This window comes from Idiotropiscis lumnitzeri, chromosome 3 (genome assembly GCF_059441095.1).
Source record: "Idiotropiscis lumnitzeri isolate Australia: NSW breed Sydney's pygmy pipehorse chromosome 3, RoL_Ilum_1.0, whole genome shotgun sequence".
NCBI lineage: Eukaryota > Metazoa > Chordata > Actinopteri > Syngnathiformes > Syngnathidae > Idiotropiscis > Idiotropiscis lumnitzeri.
This window is the reverse complement of record NC_142393.1, coordinates 23824660-23846928: the sequence shown is the minus strand read 5'-3', so window position 1 is coordinate 23846928 and position 22269 is coordinate 23824660. Positions and strand designations below refer to the sequence as shown.

Genomic DNA, 22269 nt, shown 5'->3' with positions numbered 1-22269 from the left:
CGACGAATTGTCGAGCGGCGTTTTTTGGACGTGCGTGCGCAGTGCTTGGCACAGCCTGAATTCAGTCAATGTGGAACGAGCAACTCAACACCAACGGGCAAGTGAGTCCAGACGAGGCGGACGCCTCTGTCGGCCTGGCGCTCGGCCTTGACACATCCCTGCCTGTTTGTGTCTCCATGGTAACCAAGGTCTACAGCCACCAGTACCTCACAGTCTTGTCACATAAATCACACGTGCTGCAATGTCGTGATACATACATCATCATATTTGCTGGTCTATAAACTTGGGGCAAGCTGTCAACGTTTGCCGGAGGTGGGGATAGACTATGTGGGCTCAGGGGATTTAAGGGGGACATTAGATGTACTTTGGCTCTTAGGTGAGACGTTCCGCTGCTTTGTGCAAGGGTGCAGAGTTCAGCTTTGATCGACCATAAGATTATCATCAGGGATATTATGAAAATCAACAGTGCAGACGATGGTTCGCAATTGGTAACGGGCAATATTTACTTACGTACATTAACGGTGAAAGTGTCTAAAGATGCCATATAAAGGTGAGGAAAATCGCAATTATTACAGTTCAAATCTCTAGGTTGGCTAAGCGTATTTCAGTACTAACTGAAGCAATGGTAGAAGGATTAGAAGATGTAATAACATTAAAATAGTAAGAAAACACATTTGCACAACTGAATTTAACAGTTTTTTTTCAGATTTTTTTTCAAACTCTGGCTAGATACATACAGAAACTGATTATTAACGTTAATATAACCTTTACTGTTAGTTGGGTTGATTAAGGGGCAGGGCAGCCTAGAGAGAAAAGAGAAAGGCGGCCAGTACAAATCATCCTAGGGCTACAGGACAAGCGAGGAGGCGTGGGGGATGGGGGGCGGGGGGATTGGACAGAGAAATTCAAGACTGTTTATATCATTATGTGTGTGCGTATGTGTGTGTGAAGTAAAAACTGCCAAAGGTGACAGCGTGGTCCCCGCAAAGCAATCACTGACTAGCTGTGAGGCAAACCATCTTTAAGTTGGACATAAAAACCTTCAATTGGTGATCGTCATTGAGATGTATATTTTAAAAACTGAATGTGAGCACATTCGTGTCTTGAATGAGTCGGAAGTACAATATTATCAAGGTGAAAGAATCCTAGACGACACAAAAAAAAACTATGTCTGAAGGCCATAAGTTCAAGGGTGTGCACACTTATGCAACAGTGTTTTTTTGTTGTTGTTATTTTTGTTTCAAATTCCTGACCGTGGAATGAGGAAACCAAGCCCTAAAGTGGTCTTGTTGCTTCATGGGGACCTCTAAACGTGTGTATGCTTGAGCGTGTTTGTGTATGCTGTGAAGATGAAGAGCAGAGCACAGAAAAAGTAGCGACGGTAGAGGAGGGGACAACGTGTCAAAGCAAGGGAAGGAAGGGGTGGTTGAGTTAGCAAGCATAAAAAAATGAAAATAATAAATCACTAATTAAATCTCTATCGAACAAAAACAGATGAGGACAAAAGAGGGACACTACATGATGTATTATTGTGTTGCTGTTTGATCCATTCTAGCTACTGTGTAACTTAGGGTTGTTTAACATCTACATATGTGCGTGTGTGTGTTGTGTGCGCGCATGTGCCTACCCGAAACCTCTAAAGTGTATTTTTCGTGTGTCCATGCAAAGGCGAGTGTAGGGATTCCGAGTCAGTCGAATGTGTTACCAAATGATCTCCAATGAACTGACAAGCACTCCACTGGCAACTGAAACTGCACAAATATATCACGTCAGCACGAAAGCAGAGAGAATGCTGCTGGTAACAAACGCAACGGAATATCTGTTTGTCGAACGTGTGTGTATGTGTCTGTGTGCGTTTGCGGGCGGGCGTGTGTGTGTGTGTGTGTGCGCACGAGTGGCGAGCAAATCGGTAGAGGGCATCGTATAGCAGATCACTCTCTTGTCTCGTGGCAGGACCGCCATCCTCTAACACGTAATGTACTATTGCAATACATGTCCTAATGTCAAAATAGTTGAAAGCAGTTAAGTATGCGACTCCCAAGAAGTCTCGCAGTCGAGCGTTTTGGCCAGTGGAGCTATATTCTCTAGCCTAGCCTTCATGTCTTGGGTGTTCAAATCCATTGAGGTGGTCACCTATGAAAACGTACAGCGCTCGTTCTAGCGTTGATCATTTCCTTTCATTTGGCGTTCAAGAGGCGACATCGAGCGAGGCCCGGCGGTGTGACGAGCGCTCGTGGCCGGCCGCTCGGCGTCTCACTGTAATGGTTGTGTTGGTAACGAGGGGGATGTCTGACGCGACTACATTGACACTTACACACACTCCTGTTTTTTTCCTTCAAAACGGCATTTATCCATGTCAATTTTGCGGCACGCGAAAGAGCACAAGTCATCAACGTAGTATGAAAATAAGGTGCTTTCTTGTTGACTTGCCTTTGAGTCTGTGGTGAGCACACACTGATGCTCTCGGTTAGTTATGTCTACTGCTTTCAAACACGCAGTTCTGTGAATATAACTTGTATTTCCGTTATTGTATGAAACCTACTGTGGGGGACTTCCGCTTCTATAAAAACGTAAGTGCTCAAACAAAACAGTTGACTAGCGTAGTCTCCGAATGTGAGCGGGACACTCGGGTAGGGTGGGTTGGGGGTTTAGTCCGACGTGTTCCCACCCATGAAGCCTTGGCCTTGCTCCTCTAGGGCAGGAAAGTGCATTCTATTGGTCTAAAGTGACACGCTGGAGCTCTCAGCGTTTCTCAACGGCCACCCGAGGATGGAGGGATCTTTGAGGCTACGCTGGCGCACCCCTTTTACATCGCTCAGCTAGGCGCGTTCAAATACACTTTGGACATGACTTTTCTGAAAGTGACGATTCCCAGGAAAGAAGAATCGTGCATCCTTCAAAAGTTCTTTAGTGAACATTTTAGGCCACTTTGCGGGGTCTGCTTGGAACCTTCTGATATCTGCTGAGCAGCAGTCTTTTCTTTTTGGCCTGGAACTCTCGAAAGGTGCCTCAAGGTGTTTGACTTGTCGATCACCTGTTAGAGGACCGTCCAGTGTGGTTTTACATCTTGAAAACAAAGTGCCTCTTTGTCTGGAACCACTCTGTACACATTCTGACGTCTCGCAAATAGATCTCTACCTTTAAATGTAGTTCTCTGTCATCATTAACATTTACTTAGACGCGCGCACCCCTCACACCGTCAATTCACCGCTATCAAGGGTTATTGTTTTTTTTTCCCCCCCGAAAAAAAGTTTTACATTTAAATACAACATCAAGTGCTTGTGTTGGGATAGTACAATCAAAGCTTTTGGGAGGAAGGGGCAGGAGGGTGGGGGCAATAATATAATGCACTTTTTTTTTTGGAAGAGGAGCGGGGGTAAAACCTTGCATACTTTAAGGATTAAGGTGCGTAAAGTCAGGGGATTTCTTTGCACAGCTAAGCACTAGGCTATGCTACATAGATCAAAGTATAAGCGCATCCTAATATCATGGTGGTGCACAAGTGCTCCAGTGATCCACTGAGAAAGGAGCTTGGGGATATTTTAGCAGTGCTGCTTCTTTGCACGCCGGCCACACGAGTCGCTTTATTCCGTTGGAATCTGTCGATCGCCAAACATCTCCCGTAAGTCAAACCTCACGCGAGATGGCAATCTAAAAAGCGCTTTGACACACAGCTACCGAATATGGTGACCGTGTCCGTGGGCCGTAACCACGGAAACCACATCCGATCTGTCACCATCAATGGCAAATGCAACCTCTGTGAGCAGAGTTTCCAACACAACATAAAGTATACATGTAGCCGTACTGAAGAGGGGGCTCGTTTACATGGCGGCGGTGGTGATTGGGGGGAACTTCTTTGAGTTTGTGTGCGGGGGGGAGGCTATTTTTGGAGGGGTGGGGTGCTTACAGACTCATGGAGAAGATCTCTCACAAAAACAACAATAAAAAAAAATCACATGAGAAAACTAAAAATGGGATTCAACCGCTGCGACAGCCAACTGTGCGAATGCATCACACGGAGCAGCAGAGCCTATGAGACAGACGCGCTCGGCGCGCACGCCTCGCGGCTACCTTCCTGCTCTGTGTGATGACATCACAGTTAGTGGGTGGGGCTACAAAGACGGGGAAAGGCAGTCAAACACAAACTCTCTCCGAGGACGCTGTCCGTCCATCACTCCTCCTTCTGTAACGCTCCGTCTGACGGGCAGTCGTCAAGGCAACAGGGGGCCTCCGCTTGCACCCCCTCTGATTGGTTGTCTCTGCTGGCTAAGGCACACTGGATTGGCTGGGCCAGGGGGGCCAGCTCCAAGGGTTGCCCCATGGCTGCTGAGCTGCCATTCAGCTGCCGAGTTGCGACCTCTGGCGCTGAGCCCGCATCCTCTGAAGGCTTCGGGGGACTGTTGGATGGAGGGGGCGGCGATGTCTGGGGGAGAAGAGAAGTTAGGATCTTCATTTCGCTCGCTGGTCAACCACTGAAGAGGTTTAGACCCTTCCGAGATCAAAAGTGGCCGTACCTGAGTTCGGTTGGCAGTTGGTTTTTTTCCTCCCCTTAGCTTTGCTGGGATCTCTTTACCCCTCCTGTGGTGAGCAAATAAACAAGACTTTAGCATGGGGGTGTCAAACTCATTTTAGTTTAGGGGCCGCATTCACTCCAATTCAAGCTCAAGTAGGCAGGGTCAGAATATTTGTGGCCTAATCCGCTACAAATAACACACATTTTAGAAGGACATTCTGTAAATATTCAAATTTGTGATCATGTTGCAAATTTGAAATGTTTTAATGGGTGCAATTTCAACAATATTATTAATCTGTGTCTCCATTTACACAGATCACAGCGGATCTAAATACTGTATTTACATTCTATAAAACAATTAGTTATTTATAGAAATCATTTTAAATTGAAAACATTTTGACATCTGGGAATCATGACACTTTTCCCGAAAGAGTGTGCAGTTGCCCCCCTACCATGTAAATGTCGTCATCCCCAAAAAAGTTGTGGTGTGCAAGAAAAACAACCCAAATCAACAAAACAACCTCTTTTGAATTGAAACTATTGACTGACATTTTGCAATATTCTGTGCCTTCTAATATTTCAACAGCAGGTATTCATTTTCACAGAACTGTAGTGCAAACATGGCGCAACAGCATTTTCTATGAAGTAACCTTACTTTGCTCCTGAAACTTTCGCTGCATCTTTTTGCCTTCATACTGTAATAAAGTGTCAAATCCTGAGTAACAACCAAATTCAGAACGTCATTTAAGTGGTTGACAGGGTGATGTGCATTGGGAAAAAATTAAAAACGACAGTTGCTTTTATTGAAAAATTACAATTACCGTACTTTCATGAGCATAAACTCTCTGTCCACTTTTAAAACTCATTTGAAGACACATTGTGATTCTTTAGCTTTCGACTCAACACGAGACGGTAGCTGTTCTGCTGTTCTTCTGGTATCTAACTGTATATGTGTTCATTTGTTTTAATTTGTGTTCTATTTTCCTGATAAATTATATTACACCATATTGAAAGTGCTTTGTTATAGCGCCAGCTGTTGTGAAATGTGCTATATAAATAAAGTTGTATTGTATAAGGCACGTGTAAGGGTCTTGCATTTTATTTGTGACTTTCTTGATTGCTCCGCTTGGCTGACTGGGAGCATTGTCTGCGTGCATAGCGTGCTTCTCTAAACAGGACTCTACTTGTGAACTCAACACGATCTAAAAATGTAATTTTTCGTTACTTGTCAGCTTCTCCTACTAGAATTTTATACTCGACTCTTTCTTTCATGCATGATTTGATGGGTTTGCTAGCAAACATCACCACTCACCCTTTACCGGCTCCGACTGAAACCACCTGCATGTTGAACCCCCCTCTGCCGCGGATGGGTTTGTTCCCAGCCCACTGGCCAACAACCATGCCGGCAATCTCCAACTTTCCTCCCTGGGGGGGTATGGACTGGATGCCTGGGAGGTAGTGGTGAATAAATAAATAAATGGATGATGATTGATATAGCCTTTTATGATGCTTGTATAGCTTGACCATGTGCAATGAAACTTTCATGAATGAGCGTACCTGGGAAGGCTCTTGGTCTGTGCTGGGCAGGGTGGTGTGGATGATGCGGGTGATGAGGAGGCATGCCGCCCATGGGGCGAGGTGGATAGAGGGGGGGCATGGGGTAGAATGGGGGCACCATGGCAGGCGGCAAGAAGGCAGGGGGCGGAAGAGGGGGAGGCGGAGGAGGAGGACGAGACAGATTGATGCCCTCAAGTATGGCCTGACGCATCTTCTCCACCTTGGATAGCAGCTCCTCCTGCCGAGCAGAACGAAAATTGACGCGCGGTCTCATTAGCAATCTTGTGCGCCTCCAGACCTACAAAGTCATTCTACGGTGGAAGATTTGCTCTGCAGGGAGCGGAGTGGGTCCATACCTGGCCTTCACACATATCTAGCAGGGCAGCACGGTCCCGGGTGGCGCGGGACAATTTGCTCTGGAACAGTTTGCCGTCAAAGAAGCCCCACGGACAGCAGTGCTCCCACGGCAGCGGCTGGCCGCACACATCGTTGACGAAGAGCGCCGTGTCGACCCCGGCCATAAAAAGAGCAGCCAGCTGCACACCGCGGGCATCCACCTTCTCCACCTGAAAGCCAAACAAATGGACCTTAAACAAAATGGAAAAAAATGCAGCGTGTGGCAACAAGTGGCCATGAGGGAGGGTCGCACCGTACCTTGAGCTCCTGTAGCTGATCGGGTTCGTAGAGCTGGTTGGAAACGGCCTGGGCTAAGAAGGCATCCAGCTCATTCCTCTGAAGGATCCTTCCTCCAGGCCACTGCATCATATACCTGAGCAACAAGGAAGGGCCATCGTCTACGTGATGGACTAACTGGAATAATGAACGCCCAGACTGTCTTGCCGATACATATTGTTCACATATACTGTACATGGAGTGCCCCTTTTGTGGATACATTAGTCAATGGGATGCTACTCACAACATGCGGGTGCCACATTTGCACAGCTAGTAAAATCAGATATTCTAACTGTGCAAGTTGTGAAATTTAAATTTCACAGGCATCAAGCCAAAACCTCTTGTCTTTTCCTATTTTTTCACAAATCTATAGCTTTGGTCAGTCCACACGTGTGAGGTGCTGTTTTTTATTAATTATTGACCAATCTAAAGTGTTGAACATGGATTGCTCTCATTGACGATGTAATGTTAATGGTTGAATAAATGTGCCCTTTTTGGGGTCTCCTGCAAAAGTGATGATTTTTAGAATTTTAGGGATGCCCAGCATCCCTGTAACTAACTACAATAGAGCCACATTCACAAACTAAACAACAGCAAGCTGTACGAAGCTGACCTTGACAAGGAACAGAAAGTGGCGTAAACAACCATGATTCACGCTATTTGTAGTTCGAACTGAATTATCTCATTCATTGGGTCGTTACAATAAAAACTTTAGCAAATGGAGCAAAGATCTATATAAAACAAAAGCATTATTCTTATCATTATTATTATTTTTTTATCAGTAGCAAAGTGACAAGATTTTGCAAAAACGAGAGTGTCAAAATACTGAATGTCATTTGAATGGCCACTTTACGATGCACCAAGAATTTTTGACTTTTGTGTGTGTGCGCATGTGTGCATGCATGCATGCATGTCGGGCTGTTTTGGGAATGTTTGAGTGTGAGAGACATCGCCGATTAAACAAAAAATTTCTTAAATTTGAAGGAAACAGTATAACTTGATAATTTCTCCACAGGACTCATGGACCCTGGTTGGGTCTCCAACTCTGGGAAGCCCTTCTTCAATTGGCTGACAAGTTTCAGTAAAAAATATCCACCAATAATATGCTCGAATGGGCCAAAATTCCAAAGGGTTTTCCACATCGACAGATGAAAATGACCGTGACATTTCAAATGGTGACACTTGCCCTAAAGACTCAACTTAAATAGCACAAATGGAACATTTTGTGGGCAGTAGAAAAGGTCATTTGCATTTTAAAGCGATCAAGGACTTTCTGCATAATTGCACACCCAAAGTTGCTTTACATGTACTGTTTGCTACTGGTCACTTAAACATAGTGTAATTATCTGCACAACTGTAATACAATAGTAATTACAGTACCATTGATCACTTTTTTTTTTTTTTACTTCTGCTCTCAATACTCTCAAAATGATTCCACAGCTATCATTGGTAGAACGACTGCACAATGGTACCCTTACATTACGGAAAGACTTTCCATGCTTATGTATCATGCCTTTGTTTATCGTAGTTGCTTGTTATGGCAATAATAGTGTAGTTCATCTAGCTGAAGACAAATTCCTTGTGTTTTACATACTTGGCCAATAAAGGTGATGCTGATTCTGGTAATGTAGTTATCTTTTTCCGTGAATGTATTTCTCATGGATGACTTAATCTGTGTTTGAAGTGCTCATTCAATGTTTTTAGAAAATTCCACAAAGATGGCAGCCACTTGTAACATTGCTATTAGCAGAAGCAGTCGGGAATGTGGCATCCAGACAGGCAAAGGAGACTTCCCATGTTTTGTTCCTGGTAGTGTATGCCGCGGGCCACTGAAAAGCAGTCAGCTCGTCGCAAATGACCCCATGCCATGGCGTGGAATTTTTTTTTTTCAAAAGGTTACAAAGAGGCCACCAACCGAAATGTGATGTGAACGAGCAGCAGCACTAATTGTCTTTCCTACCTGAGCACGCAGCACATGAGCAGCAGATGCTGCGGGACCTGCGCCGGGTTGAGGAGGGCCGGGCAGTCGGAGCGCAGGCAGGCCAGGAAGGCCCGGGTTCTCCTGGAGCGGTCCTCGCTGGCGCGACCCAACCACAAGCGGCGGAGATTAGGGCAAGTCCACTCGCGGAAACACAGAGCCGGAACAAGTTCGGGAGTCAGAGCTGACTTGGCTTTACCGCTGCTCCACTCTTTCACAATCACTGGAGGAACTGAAATATTGCAATGGATTCAGTTGCTGACTCTTGGTATTCCAAGTGCCGCATTTACCAAGCAATGATTTCAACTAATGTTTTACCCAGCCAGCCATTTTCAAAGCCGAGTTGCCCAAATTGCCTGCAGCTGTTTTAGAGCATTTCGACTGATTTTTCAAGACTCAGCAAATAGACTTCTCGTCACCAGGGAAAATGTCTACCTTAATCGGTTCTGTAGTAATCAACAATAGTGCCCTTTCTTTAAAAGGAAACCTATCAAGCAGAACAGTGACTGCTCAATGTTTTGTTTTTGTAAAACCTGTAACATCTTAAGAGTGGTTTCATTTTATAAACCAGCTAAATAGGAATAGCTTTTGAAAGCAAAATAATCACATCTTGACCGATTCAAAAATTCCGTGAGCAACACTAACTCACCAGATTGTACGTTGACTCGTATTGTTTAGTGGCTGTACATATGGCCATTGTAATTCTCGTCATACACCAGATCTCAGCCAGTCTTTGTCACGTTTATGACATACACACTTCTGCTAACAAGTGCAACACATACTCTGCGATATGCACATACATTCTCTTGTTGGAGTGTAAAACTTGTGGGCTAGTGCCGCCATTTTCCCCTCAGACTTTGTAATGCTAATGTATCAAATTGGTACATTAATAATTGCTCATCCAGTTAGTGTAGCCATACGTCTCCAAACAGAGAAATAGATTAATTAAACTATGTATTTAGACATCAGCAACAGTAATCATTGGTGGTGATTTCGCTTTGAGTCTTGGGAAATCAGCTGCAAGAAAATAAAAGCATGTGAGCCAGATGCTCTGGCTACGTTCAAACTGCAACGTATGATGGCCAATTCAGATTTTTTTTGTTGACTCCAATCTTTTTATGTAGTCGCTGACATCTAAGGCTTGACGCATTTGTGGCAATTTAAAGGATATCTTTGCAACCGGAGCCAACATTTTCTTAATCGAATAATTTCACATCTTTTTGCCAATGTTTCCTTCTCCTTTGTCCTCCATTTCTTTAGGCATCATCTATTTTGTGACAATTGCAGCAATTGTTGGTTTTGATGTAATGGCGCAACCTGAGTATACACACGGTGGTTGCATTGGATACATATCTGATTTATATCCACATTTGAACGATCGACGAACGATTTATCATAGAAAAAAAAAAAATCGTAATTGTACTGTAGTATGAATAGACCAACAATATGAACATAGCCTTTGATACAACTTTGAAAATATGACATTGTTTGCCACCTCCGAATACTTGACAATCCCAGCCCCAACCTTCCAAGGGAGCTCTCTTGCGGAGGGCGAGTCTTTCCAGGCGGCGGTGCGTTTCGGCCAAACTGAACAGGACGCCGTAGGCATATTGTCTGGCGGCACGGAACAGCAGAGAGGCAGGAGGCAGCTCAGAGTTACACTCGTCCTCGATACAAACTGGCATTTTCATTTCTCCCTGTTGGCAAGAAGAAAGGCCAGTACGGTCCACTGTTAAAAAGGACCAAACGAGGCCAAATGGCACACTGAGAGACAAACCTGGTAGCACATTACCTTGGTCAAGATGTGGTAAATCTGTGGGTACATCAGCCCTCTTCTGTGTCTGTGTTCAGCTACACGAAGAACCTCAGCACTAACCTAAAAAAACATTTTTTGGTTTTCTCTCAGCATCATCAAGTCCCCATTCTCTGAAAATGTGTTTTTAAGACAAACCTGAGGCAGAGGGGGTGTGGTTATGTCCATGTGACTGCGAGTCGCCATAGACAGCAGTGACGGAATGCTTGAGCCGCTCCCGTTGCCTTGGGAACCGTCTCCGGAGGCCAAGCCCTCCCTTCCAGCAGGATCCTCCCATCGTGACGACTTGTCTGTCAAATGGCTACGACAACGTGTGAAGGTCAAGCCGAGTGAGTATGCTTAAACAAAGGTAGTTTCATTGTAGGACGGCTTCCGTTGCCTTTTTTTATTTTTATTTATTCAATTATTATTGTTATTATTTATTTTTTTTTACAACCAATGTGTGACAGGGTCAACAACCGGTGGGGAGTCTTAAACTCCTAAAGTCAGAAGTGTATCCTGTGTGTACGATTAACCTCCAGCCGTCTCCTCGAGAGCTGCAAATCCTTTAATCCGAAACTTTACACCAAAAGCTCGTTGTTAAGAATCCTATCAGACGACAACATCTATTAGGTGTTCAACAGTTAACCAGTGTTGCCATGGATGTGTGAACTGGACTATGTGAATGAAAATTACAGAAATCAGCCGACAAATCAACATTGATAACAAAATTAAAAGTGAGCATTATCAAATAAAAGGAAACAATGTTGGCTATGACAAAAAAATCATTATGTAACCAAAACTCTCCTCGTATTCAGTCAAAGTACACGTCATGCAAATACTGCAGCAAAATGCGATGAGTTGAGTCCAAATGACAGTAAACACTCTTTTTGTCCGTGCCTTACTTTGCATTGTTATCATTGGGTTCGTCTCCATCCGATGACGAGGAAGGCGACGGAGAAGGACCCGACTGAGCGCCCACGTGGTGATTGGGCAAACGCCCTCCTCCCTGAGAGGAATCATATGGTGCCGACCAATCCGAAAAGCCCATCTTTCCTGTGGGCGAATCGTTGCAGTCTTGGGCTGGCGGCAGCGGGTTCTGGAACAGAGGGGTGGAGCCGGGTCCAAATGGAGCGTTTGCAAAAGGCGGTTTGAAGCCAGCCACCTGGGGAGGAGGGAACTGATGGCAAGGACAGAGACGAAGAACGCAATGTGTTAGTTGCTAATAAAAATCACTTCAAGTGCTCATTTACATTCCATTTGGTGGAAGTAGCAACGTGACAAAAAGTGGCAGCCATCTTTGTGTAATTTTCTGCCTTAAAATTCCTCCATCGAAAATAAATGAAAAAAAAGAAAAAAGAAAAAAGAAAAAAAGACATACATGGTCTAGTCTACTGCTTTTCAGACCAATAATGTCCCATTTGCACAATTTAGGTGGATTTTTTATGGCAACAAACACCAGCTGAAACGTCACGGAAATTTTGACAAGTTACCTGGGAGAAGCCCTTGAAATTGGCTGATTTAAAAGATATTTTTACCACATTTTTTTATACAATAGATCAGAGGTATTCAATTAAAAGTCACAGAGGTCCACGACGAAAATTTCTTCCAATTAAAAGGTCCGAACCAAAGTCCAACTTCCCGAAATGTCTAGCCTATGTTCACATTTTTATATAGTTTCAATATTTAGTCATTTTCAACAGAGCGCACTTATATACTAAATATTTAGCAATGTTCCCATTAAACACCTTTGCCAGTCAAACAAATATAAGGCCTTTATTTCACATTCAAGAAAATGTGGCTCCAGAAATTTAAGGGTGCCACTACCAGAAAAAAACTGTAAAATATCTCCTGCAGAAATATATGAAGTGCTAAGCATTGAGTTAACATCTTTTACCTTTTTTTTTTTTTTAAATCAAAGAGTTAAAAACGGAAAGCCTAATTATCCAAGTAAACCAGGTCAACATGTTCAGTACACAATCAATAAAAATGGCTGTCCTCATGAAAAACTAATTCAAAATGAGCTTTGACACCACTTTTCCTTTTGAATATTTTTTTTAACTTCTCTTAATGAGAAAAAATGTTTTTTGACTGCCCTGCCAGTGACTTAAATCTGGGTTGGAACAGAGTCAGGGCCATTGGGATTTGGTAGATTATTTCACACATCTGGGCTTTGTGTTTTCCTTTAAATAATGTTTGTGCAACCGCATTTCAGCACTCCTTCGCAACTTCCCCATCACTGAATGTTTTTTATGTTTCCCCAAACTCCATGATACTTTTACTGAATATTCTTTTGCATGCCGCTGGGATGTAAATGAAAATGTAAAAATCTGTTGTACTGCACTCGAAGTTCGATGTTTTTGCGTGCGCTCACCTCAAACGTCAGCGGATAACTGCACAAAAGGGCGGTGCTTTGTTTCATAGTGGCGCTTCGCAATGTTGCGACGGTTTCGGAGCATATGATGCACACGGGTTTTGAATTGGCTGGAGCCAGAACGAAACTAAATTTCTCCGTCCATTCATTTAAAACAAGACGCATCGACCTCGCTAACTTTTTAGCAAGGCATACTGTCAGCAGCACTCTCTTCCGGTCTGCTGTGCAATTGGCAGTGGATCGTAAACAAAAGATTTGATTGGCTCAAATCAGTGACGCCTTTTCTGTATTTACAGCGCCAACGTTTGCGAATGCGCCCTGAAAAAAATTCATCATAGATTGGCCATGGGTCCGGTCCGATCCAGACCGCGGTCCGCCATTTGGTGATGCCTGCAATAGATCATTATTGCAATATCACAAAAGCATTCCCTGAAAAGATACCCAAGTTGAACTTGCTAATTCAACAACGTTTTGACAGATATTTTGAGGGAAATCTTGTCATGCTGAGAGAGCGCGAACACGCAACATTTCTCTGCTAATCAGAAAACAACAACATATACAGAGTACAAACAAAACAAGAAAACGAGATCCACCTGATTTTTTCCTGGATGCATCGGTCCCATGTGGCCAGATGGTCCCCCAAATGGAGTGGGCCCAAACCCAGGTACTGAATACACACAAAGTTATTCGGGTTAGACAAAAATAAAAGTTTGTTTGTTGTAATTAGTCGAACCAGAGGCAGCAAAACAATCATGTTCAGAGTCACTCTGAGTCCAGTAGGCAAACAGCATACTTCCAAGGAACTACACTAAAAATAGGGATGGGCCGTAAAAAAACTGAGTTTTTTTTTTTATACTGACCAATCTCAATTATACATTATTATATATTATATAATTATATATATTTTTTTCATATTGTTTTTAAACTGCCAATTTTAAAGCATTGAAACAGATAACTAAATAGACTAGAGAGTAGTTCAACATTATGTTAACTTATAAAGTACATTTTTGAAACAGAAAAGATGAGAATGAAAAATATGAAAACTCTTCTTACCCAAAAATACAAGAAAAACAGTGAGCTAGTATACCGTCTTGAGTGTTTTTGAAGGTTGCGAGACCCAAAATGAATAAATTGCCCCCTCAGGAATAACGAAGATGCTTTGAAATATAACTATTACAATTTTCAAGTTATAATGCTACAGATGGTTAGAGATGGGCACATCAGTAAATTTTGCCGGGCCGTCATTCGCCATTGGTTGGGCCACCCGTCGTCATTGTTAGTCCATCATTTTTTCCACCCGACCAAATCATTAATCTGTCACTCCATCAACATTTCTTTTTAATTTTATCTCATCTCATCTCTCTCTCTCTCTCTCTAGATTACTCCCTCCCTCGCCCACTTCTTGTCCCTCTATGACTCTACATCCGGCATACATGACACAAACCGGAAGGAATTGTTTCTAAAATATTCTAGAAATAAATAATCTCACCATGATTTAACAGTAAACCAGAACGGTAATAGTTTATATGCAAATAAGTACACATACATCAAATACTACACTCAACGATTACAGATTTCTGTTGTCGAGGCAACCAATCAAAGGTAATAGGAGCACAAGCACAAATGCAAAAATGTGAATCATATAAAATGTCTATCGTACGATGGAGCTCTTATATCGATTCGTATATATCTTTTTTTTTTAAGAACTTTTATTCTCCGTTTATTGTTTGGGGTGGTATCAAATCTGCACTTTATAAATAAATAGAAAAGCGATCCCAAAACGTTTCCATGAACTTCATGTAATTTTAAGTCAAAATACTATATTGGGATATCCATCGTTATTGGGATATACATTTTTGTCCATATCGGACTACTCTAAACGCAATGACATAATCATGCAGTCCTACTTAAGTGCAACAGTTTTAATTGTGACTGCAATACATCAGGCTACCAAACGGATCAGTTTGACTCACAAATGAAAGTGGGAGGTCCCACGTTGGGCGATCGTGGTTTGGAGGCCGCTGAGAAGTACTCCACAGCTTTCTTGAAACGATCCACCTTGTCCTCCATGCGAGACTGGAAGGAGACAGAGAACCGCGTTCACCAATTGCTTTAATGCTCAACACAACAACAACATTGATGCTTCTCTGTTGTAAATACACATTTGTATAAGCCTTAGAATGAAGTCTAGAGAAGAAACTGTTTGACTCGTGTCATCACATTGCTTGCTTGAACCAACGGGTGGGGTGAACAGGAAGTAGCAAGGTCGGTTAAAATATGTCGCTGTTGCTCTGCCAAGTGAGAGCGCTGGCCACCAACGTCAACCTCCGACCTTAACAACCACAAAAGCTGCGACAGCAACAATTTATCATCATTCAGCCGAGAGGGACAGAAGTTTGGATAGAAACAGGGCTGGGCCACATGGCCTTAAAATAAAATATTTTTTTCCCCCTCACAAAATTACTAATTCCAATTTTAATCCAATTTTTTCTTAACAGGGATTGAAATTGTGTGGGGGTTTTTTTTACAGCCAGGTTTTTACTACAACAGAAACTTTCACAAAAATGCAGATAAATATTTTTTCTTGACAGAAAAGTTGAGAATGAATGTTTCTGCTAGGAGAAACATGACCCCAAAACATGAACATTTTAGATGCTTAACAATTTGACAATTAAATAAATCAAGTCACTGACCTTATAGCAAACAACGGACAAATCCAATGTCAGTGACACTGCTAAAAACTATTAACACTCATTGTCAAAGCCTTCAAAAACACCCATCATCACTTTAGATCGAGAATTTTGACTGAATATAAAATATGCAGAATAGACGCCTTCGAGGACCATCGTTGGTGAGCCCTCGTTTGGTGCTTTGGTCCACCGAATATTTCCAATGATGCACTACGGGTTCTTCAAGCATTTTCATAAACGTGACACACCGGTGACTGTTTGAAGACATCTCTGGCGATGGCGTCCAGGTTCCCAAGGTCTTTGATGGAGGAGACGTACTCTGACACAGCCTTGATCACCACTTCACAGGGCGGCAGCACCAACTGATGGGCTCGCACCTGTGATGGCAACAGTGCAACAAGGCCATTTGGACACTCTTGAAATGGACCACAGTTTTGTGCAAAACGACACTTGTGACAGCATGGTGTGACAAGTGACGTCAGCGTAGACTGCCACACCTTAACTCAGTGAGCATCTCAAGCATTAACACCACGAGTGTGTTTGTTTTGATTTTATTTGGCTTTTAATGCCAAAAGTTAATATAGATGGGGAAACTATATGTTAGTATATCAAGCATATCATGGAATTTAAGAGCCAATTAAGGAAAATGTTTTTTGACTTTGCATCATTCAATGCAGGAAGTTTCAACAACATAACGAATTGGATTTGTTTTTCTTTTTCTTTTTTATATTTTAACGCCAACATTTTCCCTTTTACTGTAAATGAATAGTAATGTAAATGAACAATTTTAGCAACCCCCCGACCACCTGATTAACAGACAAGGTTCATGCCTTTTCTTTCTGTCAGAAAAGAAGTAGCCCTTCCCTTGTCTGTTGAGGCGTGGAGTGAATGAAGTAACTACGCTTGCATCCTGCAATTAAAGTCACCTGACAAACACGAGGTCAAGCAACATTTCGTCTAAATTCAGAGCACAGCATAAACACTTTTAATGGCTCCTAAAGTGAAACTGCTAAAGTTAGTGTTAGGAAGTGCCCGCCCTGGACGAGCGGAAGCAGCAGTGATTTTTTTTTTTTTGTGCATTGTCTGTTAATAAAGAAATGGACAAAAGAAAAAACACCGGAATGGGAATTGTCTTGTCTTATTATGGGAACCATTTCATTTAACAATTAGAGGTTTCACAGCGTATACAGTCAACCCGCGCATACTTGTGGTGTGGGACCCACAGATTTGCATATTCTCAAAGTAAAAAAAATCATAAATGATTCCATTATTTGTATAAATATTTTCTAATAATTTTGTTTTTTGGGTGAGGGTATTACTGTTTTAAAACAATGTATATGGGCCGGTGGGTACTATTAATTTGTACAAAGCTCTCACTATCTCGTGCTTTCTATCAACTTATAAAAGCTGTCATAATGTCAAGAAATATGATGGAAATTAAATTAATTTGCTATTTTACTTAATTAGCATCAATGGTCTATCTAATCGCAATCTGTATTGTGTTACAATACCGAATCAAGTGACTAGATTTCCATCCTTCTTTCTAGTGGTTGGGATGGGATGTACTCTGACAAGGCTTAATCTCGTTCAGCGCTAGTTTACTTAAAAAAAAACACCAAAGCTGTGTTATAAGTTCTAGTAGTAAACAATAGTCCTCTGTGTCACGAATGTGGTTTAAAATGTATTCATTATACTTTTAAGAAAAATTTGGGTGTGACCAATTTTGGAGGTCGACTGAACAAAGTAAGCCAATTTTTTTCCCCCAGCCCTGCTGAACTTTTAGATGGAGAAAAAGACGATTATAATTGAGGGAAATGAAAAAGTCAAACAGACTGTGGGCTTCCTCAAAATGTTGCCACAGAGTTGGAAGCAGAGCACTGTACAAAATGTACAAACTCAACGATGGGCGTGACGATCACAAGCACAAAGATTTGAATGAATTGAATGAAAGGTGTAACCTGTGTATAAAGAGGAATTGCTTGTTTCATTTACAATAATACTTTACAGTCCATCAGTAAACGTGATTACACCTCTAATAACTACAATAATTAACTTTTTCCAAAGAACAATTGCGAGTTGAAGCGCGATTAGCCTGACCACTAGTTTTTCAACATTTTCATGTTTCATTGTTACGGAAGCTCATTTCTTTGTGAGACTTTCAGAGATACGCTACCTTGAGAGATGCTAGTGGGTGTTCTGGTCCCAGCAGGCTCCAGTGGAAGGCAGCCAGGTCTTCATCAGGCAGAATATGATTTCCTTCACAAAGAGAAAAAAAATGGGCCCATTGAAATGCTTCTCGTGTGAATGAACAACGTACAGAGACACGACGGATGTAGGCGTGTGCACTTGTGCGAGTGTGTTAAAGCGTACACGTTGGAAATCATGTTGGCGTGGGCCGCTCCTTACCCAGCAGAGCAGCAAAGCAGGGCAGATGCTGAGTCTTGAGCCCAAGCTGCCTGGCGGCTTCAGACAGCAGGTACTGGTGTGTGGTCAGGTTCTTCCCGTTCCAGCTCAGTTTGAGTGCATGCGAAGAGAAATAGGCGGGCACGTTGCACAGCGCAAACTCCGAATCCTGAGCGATCAGGCCGGCGAATCCGTAGTCCCTGTAGAGAGACAGCACTTCCTGGTGATGATCCTCCAAAGTCTGTACAACCTGCAGAAAGAGCGCAGAGAGTCATCAGAACCCTTTCAATCAGGTTTTTCAAGTGCATTCGCCAACACAAAGATGATGATTATATTGCTCTATGCCACATCATGAGTAGGCAACTTAATCTTTTGCGGATTCGGAATGACATGCAGGACAAACATAGTGCCAAACTAATGTTAAAAAATGTCAGTTGATTATGTGAAAAAAAGATACAAAATGAATTCTAGCACTTAATGTTGCTTTTCTGTTCAGCAATTTTCTGCCACCCTTGAATAGTAATTCTTGTGCCCTTTGCACTTGGTGTAATGAATTGATGAATTAATTTTTTAAAAAAAATTGCAGTATGTGGTTATTTTTTTTATTGGTCAAACTCTTCGTATTCGAAGGCTGGAGCTTTTATACAGGAATTGAAAAATGAGTTCTGGCCTTCACACATTGTGCAACCTGAATATTTGAGTGACTGCCTGAACGCTGGTAAATTCTCCCTTAAGCAGATCCCTGCCTAAAAATAAATTAAATAAAAAAAAAAAAAATAAAAACAATCTCCTGCAACAATCTGCAAAGTTTAGAAATCCAATCTCTACAAAAGAATAAAAATAAACTGACAAAAGAAACCTTGGGCCACATTTCAAAAACACACAAAGCAGGATCTTACTGCCAAGGTATGGGGAAACTAGAATGCACCAATCACAATCGAATGAAACTAGACAGTCAGAACAAGAAAATGCAATCAAGTAGATACCAGTATTGATACGATACGTCTGTACGACTGTAAACATTTTCTGATACCACTTCCTTCACGTGACAGATACAAAATACCTGCCCAGGTAGGAGCTATGTCTGTCAGCTGTGTGGAGCCTTTAACTTTAGCTAACACTTAAAGGTAGCTGTAAACTATGCTGTGCAAAATGGTTGATGACACTGCTAGCAGAGCGTTTTGACTCAAAAATTCTATTTTTGAGTGAAGTGTATGTCACATTCAAGAAAGAAAGAAAAAAAAAATAATAAAAATCAACAAATGAATGGGTCATTCCACACCGACACAATATCCATCCATCCAAGCCGCTTTTCCTCACGAGAGTCGCTGCCATTCTTGAGCCAATCCTAGCCATCTTTGGGCAGTAGGCGGGACAAATGAATGAACTACTGCAAATAAGCCACTGTCCTGTTCTAAAAGCTTAGAAATAGACTAGCCACTCAGCAATTCTTCAACAACGTATGTCAAGTCAACCGAGTTCATGTTATGCAAATCATAAGTGACTTGATGGTCCACTTTAATTGTTTAATTTGGAAAAACAAGTGTGAGATGGCGAAATCCAAAAACATTGCCTTCCAGGAAACATGTGGACTCTGCTGACTGCATCCCAAAAAAAAAAGAAGTGACGCCAACTTTGACTGTTCCAGAAGTGGCCATGAAGATAAAAATGCTGGGTCACATGCAACCAATTCATCATTCCATAGATTCATATAAATAAAAATCAGATACAAATTGATATTGAGCAATGAAATAAAAGCAAATAAACAATTGTGCAATGCCACATGAGAGGGGGTGATATATAATACTAGATAACCTTTTGGAATGGTACTACTTGGCTATTGATTCATGCCAAGGAAGGGCTACTGGTTTGCATAGAAACTGTAGCCACTGTAGGACGACTAGCGTAGCTATTTCAGGTTCAACACCAAGTCAATTACAGCGTACCCATGCCACAGGTGCAAATAAGCATTATTTTCGCAAAAGGTTAAACTGCCTTTTTTCCCTCCATATATTGTCATGGATTCAGTTACTGGTTTGAGGTGGACCATCAAAGCTTCAGAAAATCGGCAAAAATGTTGCTTGCTTATACCAAACAATGCTCTGGATAACTGCTAAATGGTAGCATTTTTGCCTAATTTGAGACAGCGCAAGAAAATTTTTCATCTAGTAGCGTGAATGCTAACGGCAAACTTGCTGATATTCTTTTTAATTAGTATTTTTTTTTATTGCCGACAAACATCTGCACCACAATTTAATTGTGAAAATCAGTTGCGTAAGGATTTACTGTGCAGGTTGACTTAAAGTGTGCACCACTAAAATTTCAGTGTGCCTTGTATTTAAAAAAAAAAAAAAAAGGTAATCTGGTACCAGATGGATACAAATCTCTTATTTGGATCGAACACAAAGATAATTGAACATTATTTCGTGTAGAGAGGCTGAAACTTGGACAATTTAAAGATAAAGTAGACAGATACTGTACTTTTACTTGAGCACACAGTGCGAGTTGTTCTACCACCTGGGCAAGGATCTGTCAAATCACACAAAAGAGAGAAAACATGCAAGAGAAAGTGGATAGGGGCAGCATGACGACTCACCCGCACTCGGAAGCGGAACATGGCGAGGCGGACGCAGTGGCTGAGGCAGGCCGGGGGCAGGAACCAAGCCCGGGGAGGCGGGGTGGCCTTGCCGCCGACGTGGTTGACGATGAGCTGCGCGGTCTGCCGCTGGCCCTGAGCTCGCCGCGCCCACTCGGGCCAACGCTCCTTGCCCAGCGTGCCGTTGAACACCACCACCAGCTCCAGGCCACCCTGGAACAGGCAGGCCTGCGACAGGGCGGCCAGGTAGCCCAGCATGGCGTTCCACTGGCCGCCGCACACCCAGTCCGTCTGGTAGCCGCCGTAGAGGCGTTGCAGGCCGGAGTCGGCATCCACCAGGATCCTGGCGGGCGGGGGAGGCATGGGCCCGGGCCCGGGGTGGTGAGGGTGGTGCGGGTGCGGGTGCGGGTGATGGTGCGGGTGGGGGTGTGGAGGCTGGCGGGCCGCGGTCCGGGCGAGTTTGAGCAGGTCCACGGGCACCGCGGCGCCGGGACAGCGCTTCTCCAGATACTCCTGGAAGCCCTGCACGCCCATGACGGTGGTGTTGAGTCTGTGCGTGTGTCCGGGAGCGGGCTCGGAATACGTTCGGTACGCCGTGATGGAACGGGATGAGGGGCGAGACGAGCTAGCTAACTGCGAGCTAACCGTCTGCCCAGCGACTAAGTGACAAGTGGAGGGCTTTACCTACACCCGAACGAGTCAAGCGATCGATCATGCGCGATCGTCGCCTGATTGTGCTAGACGACTTACGTCCACTCCCCTCTACAAAACTATTATGTTTCTTCAATTTAGGCGTGAGTGCGGAACGCTGCGTCCATCTTCGTGGATTTTGTCGAGAGCCACAAGGCCAGTGGAGCTACAACGAGTTGTCAATTTTGGGTCACTCCATCCGCAACATCGCCAGCGCTCATTTATGCAGTCGTTCACGGTGGTGTCTGAAAAGTGTCCAATGTCGACACAAAGTGTGGAAAAATGCTCACGCGTGTAATGAATGCGATACTGCGCACTAGTTAGCAGGGCTGGACGGCCACTTCGCGGACATGTTGAAGCGAGCGGCTAGCGCGACTTTTTCAACTGACAGCGACAATATTTTCCACACGGTCAGTTAGAAAGCGGGTTCAAATTCCGCATTTGGGTGGCCAGCGTTGAAACACGAAGCGCAATAAACGTCGTATGTCCGTGGTGTGTTGTATTTGCAAAGTGTGTACGTGTGTGTGCGTGCGTGCGCGCGCGCGCGTATGTGTAAGTGTGTGTGTGGCTAGCTGCTGGCAGGGTCCCCGGCGTGATTTTGACGCGTCAACTCCCGACACAAGTCCGGGGCGGATCCGAGGCGGAATGGGATGGATGTTTTACGGAATAAAAGAAAAGAAAGTAAAAGAAAAGAAAGCGAAAAGCCCGATGGTGCCTCCCTCGCTGTCGTCCACGCTCACGGCTCCATGTTGCGGAGGAGAAGCTCACTTCCAAGCGACAGCAGCCATCTTGCGACTTCCTCGCGGCCCAGCCGAGTGGGAGAGAAGGCGGAGGAAGCGTGTGGAGGAGGCGCCACCGCGGCGGCTCATGGGAAATTGAGTGACAGGCCCACATTGCTGCCGTTTCACGAAGCGGAATCGACCCCCACTAAAAACTACAACTACCGACGAAACGATAGCGACCGCTCGTACCAGACTTGTCAAATTAAGGGGCGATTTCTCCCA

At 43.4% G+C, this 22269-nt stretch overlaps 1 protein-coding gene across 2 annotated transcripts; it reads right to left on the bottom strand.

Moving 5' to 3' along the window:
- Positions 1-878: 878 nt before the first annotated feature.
- On the bottom strand, positions 879-22115 carry fam120c (family with sequence similarity 120 member C). 2 transcript variants are annotated; one of them, XM_088290060.1, is made up of 17 exons: positions 20576-22115; positions 17983-18229; positions 17750-17832; positions 15825-15953; positions 14860-14962; positions 13480-13553; positions 11418-11692; positions 10672-10834; positions 10513-10596; positions 10246-10417; positions 8703-8952; positions 6725-6839; positions 6427-6636; positions 6071-6308; positions 5826-5961; positions 4515-4578; positions 879-4423 (listed from the first exon to the last, which is right to left on the bottom strand). In XM_088290060.1, exons 1-17 carry the CDS (start codon positions 21107-21109, stop codon positions 4172-4174), a joined length of 3129 nt encoding a protein of 1042 aa, XP_088146186.1. In that variant the 5' UTR covers positions 21110-22115; the 3' UTR covers positions 879-4171. The 2 variants fall into 2 exon arrangements, with proteins under 2 accessions (XP_088146186.1, XP_088146185.1); XM_088290059.1 differs by having other exon boundaries at positions 10216-10417; positions 20576-22114.
- Positions 22116-22269: the final 154 nt, after the last annotated feature.